The following is a 12,324-nucleotide window of genomic DNA, read 5'->3' as shown; positions in this document are numbered from 1 at the left end:
GAATATCATCAAAAAGTTGATTTATTTCACTAATTCCATTCAAAAAGTGAAACTTGTATATTATATTCATTCATTACACACAGACTGATATATTTCAAATGTTTATTTCTTTTAATTTTGATGATTAGAGCTTACAGCTCATGAAAGTCAAAAATCAGTATCTCAAAATATTAGAATATTTACATTTGAGTTTGAATAAATGACCATCCCTACAGTATAAATTCTGGGTATCTCTTGTTCTTTGAAACCACAATAATGGGGAAGACTGCTGACTTGGCAATGATCCAGAAGACGAACATTGACACCCTCCACAAAGAGGGTAAGCCACAGAAGGTCATTACTGAAAGGTGTGGCTGTTTACAGAGTGCTGTATCAAAGCATATTAAATGCAAAGTTTACTGGAAGGAAGAATTTGGGTAGGAAAAGGTGCACAAGCAACAGGGATGGCCGCAAGCTTGAGAAAACAGTCAAGCAAAGCCGATTCAAACACTTGTGAAAGCTTCACAAGGAGAGAACTGAAGCTGGAGTCAGTGCATCAAGAGTCACCACGCTCAGACGTCTTCAGGAAAAGGGCTACCAAGCCACTTCTGAACCAGAGACAACGTCAGAAGCATCTTAACTGGGCTGTGGAGAAAAAGAACTGGACTGTTGCTCAGTGGTCCAAAGTCCTCTTTTCAGAGTAAAGTAAATTTAACATTTCATTTGGAAATCAAGGTCCCAGAGTCTGAAGGAAGAGAGGAGAGGCACAGAATCCATGTTGCTTGAAGTCCAGTGTGAAGTTTCCACAGTCAGTGATGATTTGGGCTGCCATGTCATCTGCTGGTGTTGGTCCACTGTGTTTTCTGAAGTCCACAGTCAACGCAGCCATCTACCAGGAAATTTTAGAGCACTTCATGCTTCCTTCTGCTGACAAGCTTTATGGAGATGCTGATTTCATTTTCCAGCAGGACTTGGCACCTGCCCACACTGCCAAAGGTACCAAAAGCTGGTTCAATGACCATAGTGTTACTGTGCTTGATTGGCCAGCAAACTCGCCTGACCTGAACCCCATAGAGAATCTATGGGGTATTGTCAAGAGGAAGATGAGAGACACCAGACCCAACAATGCAGATGAGCTGAAGGCCACTATCAGAGCAACCTGGGCTCTCATAACACCTGAGCAGTGCCACAGACTGATCGACTCCATGCCACGCCACATTGCTGCAGTAATTCAGGCAAAAGGAGCCCCAACTAAGTACTGAGTGATGTATATGCTCATACTTTTCATTTTCATACTTTTCAGTTGGCCAAGATTTCTAAAAATCCTTTCTTTGTATTGGTCTTAAGTAATATTCTAATATTTTGAGATACTGATTTTTGACTTTCATGAGCTGTAAGCTCTAATCATCAAAATTAAAAGAAATAAATATTTGAAATATATCAGTCTGTGTGTAATGAATGAATATAATATACAAGTTTCACTTTTTGAATGGAATTAGTGAAATAAATCAACTTTTTAATGATATTCTAATTATATGACCAGCACCTGTATATACGCACATAGATACACACATATATGCACACACTCATTTTATAGTTTTTATAGTTTATATCGCACAGTAATGCAGTAACTAAAATCTATTTTACATTAGCTATAATTCTGTTTCGGCTGAAACTATGGTTACAATTTAGAAATGTGTTTGTGTTACTTAGGTTTTTATTACTTTTATTATCTTAGGTTACTTTTGTATGTTTTGTTTATCATCACATCTTCCCTAAGGAATAGAAGTGCATTGTATGTGGTTTCACCATCAAAAGGTTTTTCTTGCGTCACACGCTCCTGTTTAGCTTTGGCGACCAAAAGCAGATGCTCTGTAATTGGACAAGCTGTTTAAAATGAAGCTGACGATAAACAGACGGAGCCGAAGTGAGTGTTTGGCACTTTGCTTTAGGGGCTCGTGTAATAATCGCCTCCAAGTAGGAATACTAGAATAAACTTTTCCATGACAGCTGCCATAAGCACTCATAATTCTACTTTAAACATCTAATGACATCTGTCATGACCACTAATGAGTTAATGAATTACATTCATTATGTAATATTTTGGAAATAACATGGCACAGTGTCACAGAATAAAACAATCATTTTTGTCATTCAGGCATGTTGCATTTTACCAAACTATTTTTGTGACCACCTGAGTGTGCTTATCAGGTTTTAATGCATCAAGAACAGATCTGTTAAAAATATCTGCACCCATTGCCCTTGGATTAATCAATAGCATATTCAGTCCCTGAGTCTTTGGCAACAGTAGAACAGGTGTTTCTTACCTTGAAAGACGTGGAAAAAAAAAGTCCTCCAGTCCCGAGCGCTCGGTGCAATCATGAAAAAGCCGAATGTTGTCTGAGACCAAACAGGGAGCACTGTACTGCAGCCGGAGCGGGGCCGGGGTGGGGTAGACAGCACACGGCATCCCTCAGAAAAATCTTAACAAGGTTTGTCGTTTAATGGTTTAACTTTTCCAATGATGCATGTAACGGGGGGCAATTATACTAAGTGATTTATTGTACCCAGGCTGCAGTTAAATTTCAAAACATTTCATCGTGGCACAATCCAATCCTTGTAAACAAACAGAAAATAAACATTGCCGTATTTTCCCCTCCTGGGCTTTCGGCATTATATTTATGTCAGGCCAGAAGTGCCAAGTAAATCAATCAGCCAGACGCCTGACAGTTTGGAGGTCCTACCGAAGGCTGAAGTTAAAGCATGTTTATGGGCAGGACTGGGGCCCATAATGCCTATATTTAGGGCCGTCCCAAAGTCCCGACAATGCCAACTGTGTGTGACAGCGCAATATTGGCCGACTCGCCCATTAATTTATAGTTTGTTCAATTAACCGCACGTAGTAGCCAGATGTCAATCTTCAGAGCGCAGGAAATTGCACCTCAGGACTGCTAATATGGCTGCCTTTTCCACTGTGCCGTGGACCCCCGTGTAAGACCTAGGCTAGGTTAGACCCTCTTTTTTTCGAGTTGACAACACACACTTTATCATCTCCCCCGGAGAGCTCTCGTCTCTTGGGGTTTGGGCTGGGCCAGTGAAAGAGGGTTTCTTCAGCCATGTATTTATTTGTTTATTTTGCTGTCATGGTCTATGACTAAGGCTCTGAAAGAAAATGTAGTAGTATTCACGGCCTATGAGGAGGACTGGTCAGGCGGTATTCATTTTACCATGACAAATCTATATGGCCAAACACAGTCCTGTGTGTTCCAGACGACCGTCGACTACATTCATCCACACCTCTCCCCTTCACCCCACATGGCTGACTTCATCTGCCACTGTGCTGACACAAGTAGTGTGAGCTTGGAGAATTAATGGTAGTGTAATGGGCTTCCTGTCGTTTCAGTCAGGACTTTTATTTTTGATTTATGTAAGTTTGGGATGCATTTGATAAGTCTGATATTGGACGTCTTTTTCACATTACAGTTTTTATTATAAACAAGTTGATGAATTTGCAAAAGCGAATGCAAAAACTATTATGCCTTGCCTACACTGAAAAAAAATTGGTGAAGAAATAATTTGACTTGATTTCTAGTAAATTTCACTTTTACAAAAATGGCAAATAACACTTTCTAAGTAGGAAGACTAAAATAGTATTTTCTTAAAATCATTTTTTTTTACAGTGTATGTGTAAAAGATATTTTTCATATTAATTCATGTAGTCAATATGTGCATGCCGGAGGTTTCTGGAAGTAAAAAATCCTGGTCATTATCTCCATAGAGAAATTGATTTTTTGCAGTAACACATAAACCCTTTAGGACAGAGCTACCATGAGCTCAGAGGCTGTTAAATTATGATATATGCTTCTGGAGAAGCCACAAGTGTGAATTTAACTTTATTTCAGAAAAATCCCTGTTGAAAAAGCCAGCATATGCTGGTTAGGTACGTTTTGAAGCATGGCTGCTGGTTTGAGCTGGTTTAAGCTGGTCCTCAGCTGGTTATGTGCTGGTCCTGAACTGGTCCTAAGCAACTAGCTCCTGCTCAGGACCAGCTTAGAACCAGCACATGACCAGTTTAAACTAGCTCATGACCAGCTAAGGACCAGCTTAAACCAGCTCAAACCAGCAGCCATGCTTCAAAACATACCTAACCAGCTTATGCTGGATTTTATAACAGGGATAACTTTACTTCTGGTGAAGAACCACAAAGCTAGTTTATCCAGCTTTTCTTTGTATCTTGTCTGTGTTCACTTCCCCTTTTTTTCAAATTCAGGTTGTTTTACTATTGGTAGATTGGTTGTGTTGTTTTTGGTTACTGGTTTGTTTACCTCGATAGCTGTTGAGTATTGTGTGTTTTCTAGGTTCACGTTGGCCTTCTTGCTGAGTTTTGATGAGTTCATGCTCTGTGTAAACCATCCTCTGTTTATTTGGTTCTGCTTTGTTTGATTTTTGTTGCTTTTTTTTTTTTTTTAAATGGGTTTAGCTTGAAAGCGTCTTTGTTGCACTACCCATATTACTCAAGAAAGATAAACCAGTCAAAAACCAGCAGCTTTGTTTGCTTCCAAACAAAGTTTGTGATGTTGTATTCATCTCAGAGCTGGTTGGTTTGGTTCAAGGCCAATAAAACACTTTATTGAAAAATATTTTACTGCCCACAGAGGAAATTATTATTAAAAAAATATTTTCCAGTTCTAAGGCCACTGAAAAAATGGATGACCCACGTGTTGTGCACTATTGTACAAAAGCACAAATGTGTCATTAATTTTAATTTCATAGCAGAGAACCTGTATTTTCTACACTATACAGGATTGAAGTAAGACATTTAAACCTCACCTTTAGACTGAAATGCAAATATCCAAAAGCTACAAAAATCGTACTCATTGGAATAAATGAAAAGTCTCATTACCAGACCTCTGTGTTGTGTTTCAGTTGTCAGTTTAGAGAGCAGAGATGCCCATCTCTCAGCACTGGTGCAGGAAGCCCAAAGGAGAGCCAGCGAGCTGTCCACCCAGGTGATGAGAGAGAGTCTCAGCCTGGAAACATCTGACAAGGAAAAACAGCTCAAAGCTTGGGAGTGGAGATGCAAACTCTACAAGCGAATGCGCACAGGATTCGAGCATGCACGTAAGTCAAACCCGAGTCTGCTTCTGATGCCTAACCTCTCAGGGGATAAAAAGGTCATTCATATGCTATGCTACAATACAATACGCATTGAACTGGCCTTATTTACTATCAGTCCTGTCTAATCTATCAGCATCTCTGCGGAAAGGTCATCTGTTCCCATATCGGCCCCGCCTGTTCACTTTATTGGAGTGGGAAGACTCTGCAAACAAGCCACTATGATCATTTGGCCCACAGATATTAATATCAGGTTGATTGGCCTGAAATGACTCTTGAGCTGCAAACACACACAATAGTGTCCCTCTCAGCCTCCTGTCATATTGATTACTCGTTATATCAGACGAGTTTCGTTGGCTTCTCTTTGTAAACAACCTCAAGTGAAGGCAGCCGTGATAAATCAGCAACGCTTTGCCGCAGACACTCTCAAAAATAAGATTGCAGAGAAATACTCAGAGGTATCTATGAAAAGGATTTCAGGAAACACAAGGGGACCATTAGCTGGGCTGTGTGCTTTGGGTTACAAGTACAAAATGAAGGTGCTAACAAGGCGATGGAACTGCATAAAACGTGCATGTACATACAAATGGACATAAAAAGGACAGCGTTCAGCCAAACAACAGCTAGATTCACAGTTTGCATTCTTAAATAGAGATACATTTACTTAAGAAACAAAATAACGTAATATATCAAGTCTTCTGAAACATTTATCAAAATGAGTTTATTCTTAAAACTAGACAAATTATCTGCAAATGGGGTTAGAAAAAAAAGCATAATCGCATGATATTGATACATTTGACAAAAAAGCTATTTGTTTCAAGCAAGCGTATCTTGATTTAAGAATATTTAGATACCAGTACTGAAAAACAAGACAAAAATACTAGTAGAATGTATTTTCAAGTAAATAATAGACAAAAATAAAACAAATGTGTGGTTACATACAGATGACATTTTTTTAATTGTGTATTGTCAGTTACACTGTTGTCAATAATGTAGGTTTCAGAAAATACATTTTTCTGTGTTTTCCACTGCTGTTGGATTCCCCTTGGGCAGACAGCGGCTCCATTTAAACTGACAGCAGGTGAACAGAAAAGCAATAAACAGATATTACATTCCACCTGAGAAGGAAAATAGGATGTCTATTTAAAGGCGTAAGCAATTTCAGACTTTATTTTCATTAATTGTGAAAATATATGGTCAGTCGAGCCACTTTTGTGTGCAGACATTCAAACACTTCTCCCCATCTTCCATTAGTCTGCCTTACAAATATTGTCCCAAAAACATAGCCAATGCTGCTGAGTCAGGCTGGTTGAGATGCTCGGACAGAAAAGTATGTTTTGATGTTGGTACAATGTTTATACTTACAGGGAATCGACCTGCATATGGATCACTTATAGTTGTCTTCGCATATTAAGTCTTTTATAGGAATATATTATCATCAAAAATTACACATTACTTGTATTTATGGTTATTTAATTATCAACAGCAATTGCTCTCTCCTCCCTACAGTAAAAGCACAATGCAAGCAAGCTATGTGAAAGTTATTCTATGTGACCTTTGAACTGGCTCTTTCAGGTCCACCGGAAGCTCCGTTGATGGTGCGGCTGAGTGTGACCGGCAGCACGTCTCTCACTATTAGCTTTCAGGAACCTGCCAGCATGAACTCGGCCGTAGTGACCAAATACAAAGGTCAGTGCAGCCTTAATGCGCATTTGTCTGTATTACACACGCATACACCAGATTGCCTTGAGAAAGAGTGTTGTTTTTTTTAAATTAAATTTTATTATGCAAAATACAGAAAAATTACAACTTTCCCACCCCATCATATTAATTTAATTTAATATTTAATTTAATAATTTCATTCAAATTAAGTAATATAATTTAATTAAAAAATTAAATAAATTACTTAAATCAATTAGTTACAGTATCATTATTATTATCATTATTGTGGTGACCCCTAATCGGGAGAAGCCGAAAGAAGAAGAAGAAGAAGATCATTATTACAGTATTGGTATCTGTTATTGTTTTGTTTTTTTTATCGGTAAGGGATTTGTTACGGTGGCCGAGAGAGCTCAGCGCGCTGCAAATAGAAAAAAACACCTGCAAATTAAGAAAACAACTGCATCAATTTGACAACACACACGAGCTGCAAATGCTCACGACACAGCCAAATAAAGAAACGCACTGCAAATACAACACAACCAAACAAAGAAATGCGCTGCAAATAAAATTCTTTATTTGATTGTGTTGTGAGCATTTGCAGTGCGTTTCTTTGTTTGGTTGTGTTGTGAGCATTTGCAGCACCTGCTGTCAAACTGATGAAGATGTTTTCTTGATTTGCTGGTGCTTTTTCTATTTGCATGTGTTTTCTGAAGTTGCAGCGCGTTGAGCTCTCTCGGCCACCGTAATTGCTTTTACTAGCAGTTACACCTATTTTCAACAGATGAAAAACAGGTACCCATTGACTTAAATTGGGGCCAAGTCATATCTACGCATCTGAATATTATAGAGATTTGGAGATTGGATCTTTTATCCATAGAGATAGGTATCAGTGAGCAGCCACCCTAAACCCTCATAGCAACCACTCTCAACAGCCTAGCAATGTTTTTCATGGATAAAACCACTCGCGTTTTCTAATATACATATCCAGTTATTCAAGCTATTATGTTGTTGTAGCTCTAATTTCTGTATCTGACGTTATAATGGTCCAGTTTCATTCTGTCATATTTAGTTTCTTTAGACTCCACTAATTTATTGATGTTCTCAGCTTTTAACTTTGTTTAATGTGATGTAATGTAATGTAACTTAGTGATGATTTCTATTGCAGTGGAATGGAGCTGTTTGAAGGACCTCTCTTTATTAGCCGGAGAGATGATCCTCGAGAATCTGCAGTCCCTGAAATGCACAATAACAGGTCTTACCACGGTAAGATAAAATTACTGCACATTCTTTACTGTGAACCAGAGATAGATGCTTTGAGTTGCATTAAGTCATGAACAAGGAGAAATGTTTTCTCAGAATATCACAACGTAGTCTGTTGTGAGCCAACACAAAGATTATTATCTGTTCATTGTGTACAGAAAAATCTTCTCTAAAAGTTTTTTTTAGGTAAAAAGTAAATAATAAATAAATTTTAGTAAATAATGCACTTCATTTTAACCCTTAAATGCATACCTCGGGTCATTAGCGACCCGGGACGTCATTCGCTACCCTCTCTCTTAGACATTAGACATCAGCTTTCTTAGTATTCCTCAATCTATTCATTATAAACAATATAAAATTAAAAAGGAAAAAAAATTCTGTTTTCTGATCATTTTTTTGTAAAAACGTGTATAGGGTCGTTAGAGACCCGAGGTGTGTAGTAAGTATATTTTTCCTTCGCAACAATAATTAAATATCTGATGACTCAATACATGCAATTCACCTTTATTCCTCGAGGTGGCACTGTTTGATAGACAATGATGACGTGACGTTTCACTCATAATTACCGCAGGCATAAAACTGGCTTGAATGGCTTTACTGCAGAGCAGTACTGTACGCGATGAAATATAAATGTCACTGTCATTTGATGGTGGATGTGGTGAATAAGCTGCCGGCAATCAAAATATTGATTTTGAAGTCACTCAAAATGATAGTTTTGAGAATATGGTTGATAATATGCAAATATAAGCCAGATGCTGAATGTACTGGGAAAGTGCACTCTGATGACGGCAGCGATGGTAAAATCATCTGCTCAAATTAAACACTTCTAAGTTTCAAAAGGTAACGAAATATGCTTCATGCTTTTTGGTATTGCAGCAGTTGGATTGTTGAATATATATGTCCGGGTCGCTAAATACCCAAATATGTAATAATGATTGGTGAAACATTCATGCATTTAAGGGTTAAAAGTAAATGGTATTAAGAATAAATAAGGAATTATATAACTTTATCATTTATACAAGCCTAACATACATTCTTTTAGATAAATATGAATAATTATTAAAAAAACTATAATGTGTCGGTGCCGATAGCCTAGTGGTTAGTGTGCCGACATCTAGCATGTTTGTGCTCACGGTGACCCGAGTTCGATTCCCGTCTCTAGGTCCTTTGCTGATCCTGCCCCCCTCTCTCCTCCCGATACTTTCCTGTCTGCTCTCAACTGTTCTATCTCATAAAAAATTAATGTACACTGTAAATACGTCTATTTAAATACATGAATAAATTTAGTCATGCAAATGGGTTTAAAAAAATAACTAAGCTATATAGTACTAAAATTGTTAGATAAGAGCCTTGATGTACAGTTGTGGATCATAGAATCTCATTTTGCAAAGTTAAGCACTTTTCTGTGCCATTTTATAGTATAAGAAATGTTGAACATGTCTGCAGTAAATTATTACGTTACCTTATGTCCAGAAAACTCCACTGAAATTACAGCTTGTTGTTGTAGTAAATGATTTCTGAGATATTTTTCTGTTTGTTACAGGGTAGACAATACTACGTTCAAGTCTCCGCCTACAATATGAAAGGCTGGGGTCCGGCACAACTCTCTCAACCTCCCTCTGCTGTTCCCTCCAGTAAGTTCTGCAAAGCAGCCACAATTCCCAAGTACCGCATTAAAGAATAATTTAAAAAGCATACTACAGCTCCAAACATCATTGACTGGAAAGTTCTCAAACCTTTGAGCACTGCGTCAGCGTAGTTTTGTGCTTCTAATTAATATCAAAATATCATGTCTGTTAAAAGAAGAGAAAATTGTATTGATTGTAGCCAACATCCTTGGATGTAGGACTGTGCTATTATTTAATCATCACGACTTCTACTCACCCTGCCGCCTTTCATACTCTCTGGATCTGGCCTTGAGATTCAGCTTTCAAATAAACGCTGCAAAGAAAAACGAACCGTGTCACAGGGGTGACAAGTTTTGCGTCAGTAACCAATCCAGCATTATAAAACTGCATGTAAGCAATGCAGACACAGAGAATTGTTTGGGTGAAATGAAGATTTTATAAAATAGATTTGAAGGAGAATTTACCGTTAGGCTGTCCTGTCACACATGTCAGAACATGTCACGAAACTGAGTTTAGTGTAATATTTCTCTCTGTTAGACTGGAAGGACTGCGATGGGAGAGAGAGCAGGAGGAGAGGTCACATCGAGGCTATGGAGAGGCTTTTACAGCAGGTTCGAGCCACACACCAGCACTACTGCTGTGGAGGTACACACACACACACACACAAACACAGAGATCACTCCTAGTGATTCACATACATACACAAACATCTCTAAGTGTAAGCACACTATCACACTATTTTTTATTTATATAATTGTACACAAAAATTAGATTGGGATCAAGAAATGATGTGATAGACACTGGAGCACATGTGATGTCTCCTGTGAGATACTTTAGTGGATTTACATTATCTTATATGATGTCAGTGTAAGATCACACATGTAAAATATCTAAATTTAGTTGTTTTTTTTTTGTTTTGTTTTTAGAAATTAATAATTTTATTCAGAAAAGATGCATTACATATACATTTTAATTTAATATAAACAATGTTTATTTTAAATAAATGCTGTTCAAACAAGAATCTGAATTAGAAAATATCATGGTTTCCACAAAATATTTTTTCAAAATTGATAAAAATTAAAACGGTTTCTTTAGCATCAATTCAGCAGCACATCAGAAAGCTTTCTGGAAATATCATGTGACACTGAAGACTGGAGTAATGGCTACTGAAATTTCAGCTTTTTCATCACGGGAATGAATTACATTTCTAAAATATATTAAAATAGACAACAGTTATTGATATTGTAATAATATTTCACAAAATTACTATTTTTACTTTTTTTGTAAGCATAAGAGATTTCAAAAACATTTAAAAGAAAATAATGCATTAGTGTGTTTCAAACATATTTCAGTTTTATGAGCTTGGATTGATTAAACAATTATACTCAGAATGGTCAACATCCCCATTTGTCTTAAAGCAACATGTTTATGATTCCTAATATCAAACTGGTCCTCCTACCTTCCTTCAGAGCATAATAAATCGCCACAGTAGCGTAGGTGTATTTAATCATGTTTAAAAGTTTCTGTAATATCTCTGCTCTCCCATGTGAGCCTGAAAACCTATTACACTGTAAATGGTTCAAAACATTGGGAATCTCTTTTCATAAGTACTTTTCATAAATTCTATAAAAATGGCCTTGTATACATCCCACACTTTTTCAGCAGAAAGATATTTAGCTGTTTGTATATTTTTAATATTAATAATTAATACAAAGGGCAGGTCTGTAGTTGACTTTGCTTGTTCTTGTTTGCTTAATTCATTATTAATTAATTATATATATATATATATATATATATATATATATATATATATATATATATATATATATATATATATATATATATATATATATATATATATATATATATATATATATCTTACATGATGCATATTTTATATTTATAATATTTTGTACACACACACACACATTATATATATATATATATATATATCTTACATGATGCATATTTTATATTTATAATATTTTGTACACACACACACATATTATATATATATATATATATATATATATATATACATATATATACTGTATATATGTATGTGTGTGTGTGTGTGTACAAAATAATATAAATATAAAATATACCTATTGCTTGATTTTTAAAATATACATATATCTATCTAAAAGTAGGCTGTATATCCTCTGAATCAGAGCAGGAAGTTCCATTGTGAAATTCACCAGATGACTTCATCCTCATCATCTCTGTTTTTTTGCTCAGCTGGTGCTCTTTTATTTGCTTTCTTTATTGTGTTTGGTCTTTCCCTTGTCTGTCTCTCATAATGCTCTCACTTTTCTCATCGTCTCTCTCTCTCTCTCTCTACCCATTTCTCTCTCACTTCCACCCATCTACCCACTCACCAGAAATCCCTCCCTCCCATCATCCTCTCGTCTTCTAAGTCCGCACTTCTTCCAGTAGATTAACTCCGTATTAAAGTGACGAAATGAAGCATGGTCAAAGTGTTTTGACTCAAGTATGGCCATCCAGAGCAGTATGAATACGCTCTCTCAGCATTCCTACTGCCTGCCCTCCTACGCTCTTCACGCGAGTAGTGAGGCAGAGGAGGAGGATGTGTAAATAAATTATGTTTTAATGCATTTATCCATTTTAGATTTTAACATCTATGTGTCAAACATGTCGTCTGTATAGTGCAGCACTGTAA

At 36.7% G+C, this 12,324-nt stretch overlaps 1 protein-coding gene across 4 annotated transcripts in view; it reads left to right on the top strand.

The window, feature by feature from the left end:
* The window catches only part of ankfn1 (ankyrin repeat and fibronectin type III domain containing 1), an 87,689-nt gene that overhangs the window by 53,749 nt on the left and 21,616 nt on the right, over positions 1–12,324 (top strand). For all 4 annotated transcript variants that reach the window (XM_058794387.1, XM_058794388.1, XM_058794390.1 and 1 more), the window contains 5 exons: positions 4,906–5,100; positions 6,670–6,783; positions 7,922–8,019; positions 9,560–9,650; positions 10,182–10,289. In XM_058794387.1, the coding sequence (XP_058650370.1) occupies positions 4,906–5,100; positions 6,670–6,783; positions 7,922–8,019; positions 9,560–9,650; positions 10,182–10,289 (606 nt within the window). The remainder of the gene's footprint in view (positions 1–4,905; positions 5,101–6,669; positions 6,784–7,921; positions 8,020–9,559; positions 9,651–10,181; positions 10,290–12,324) is intronic.

The sequence above is a fragment of the Onychostoma macrolepis genome, chromosome 12 (genome assembly GCF_012432095.1).
Source record: "Onychostoma macrolepis isolate SWU-2019 chromosome 12, ASM1243209v1, whole genome shotgun sequence".
Classification (NCBI taxonomy): domain Eukaryota; kingdom Metazoa; phylum Chordata; class Actinopteri; order Cypriniformes; family Cyprinidae; genus Onychostoma; species Onychostoma macrolepis.
The sequence above is the reverse complement of the archived record's forward strand: the minus strand, read 5'-3'. Positions and strand labels throughout refer to the sequence as shown.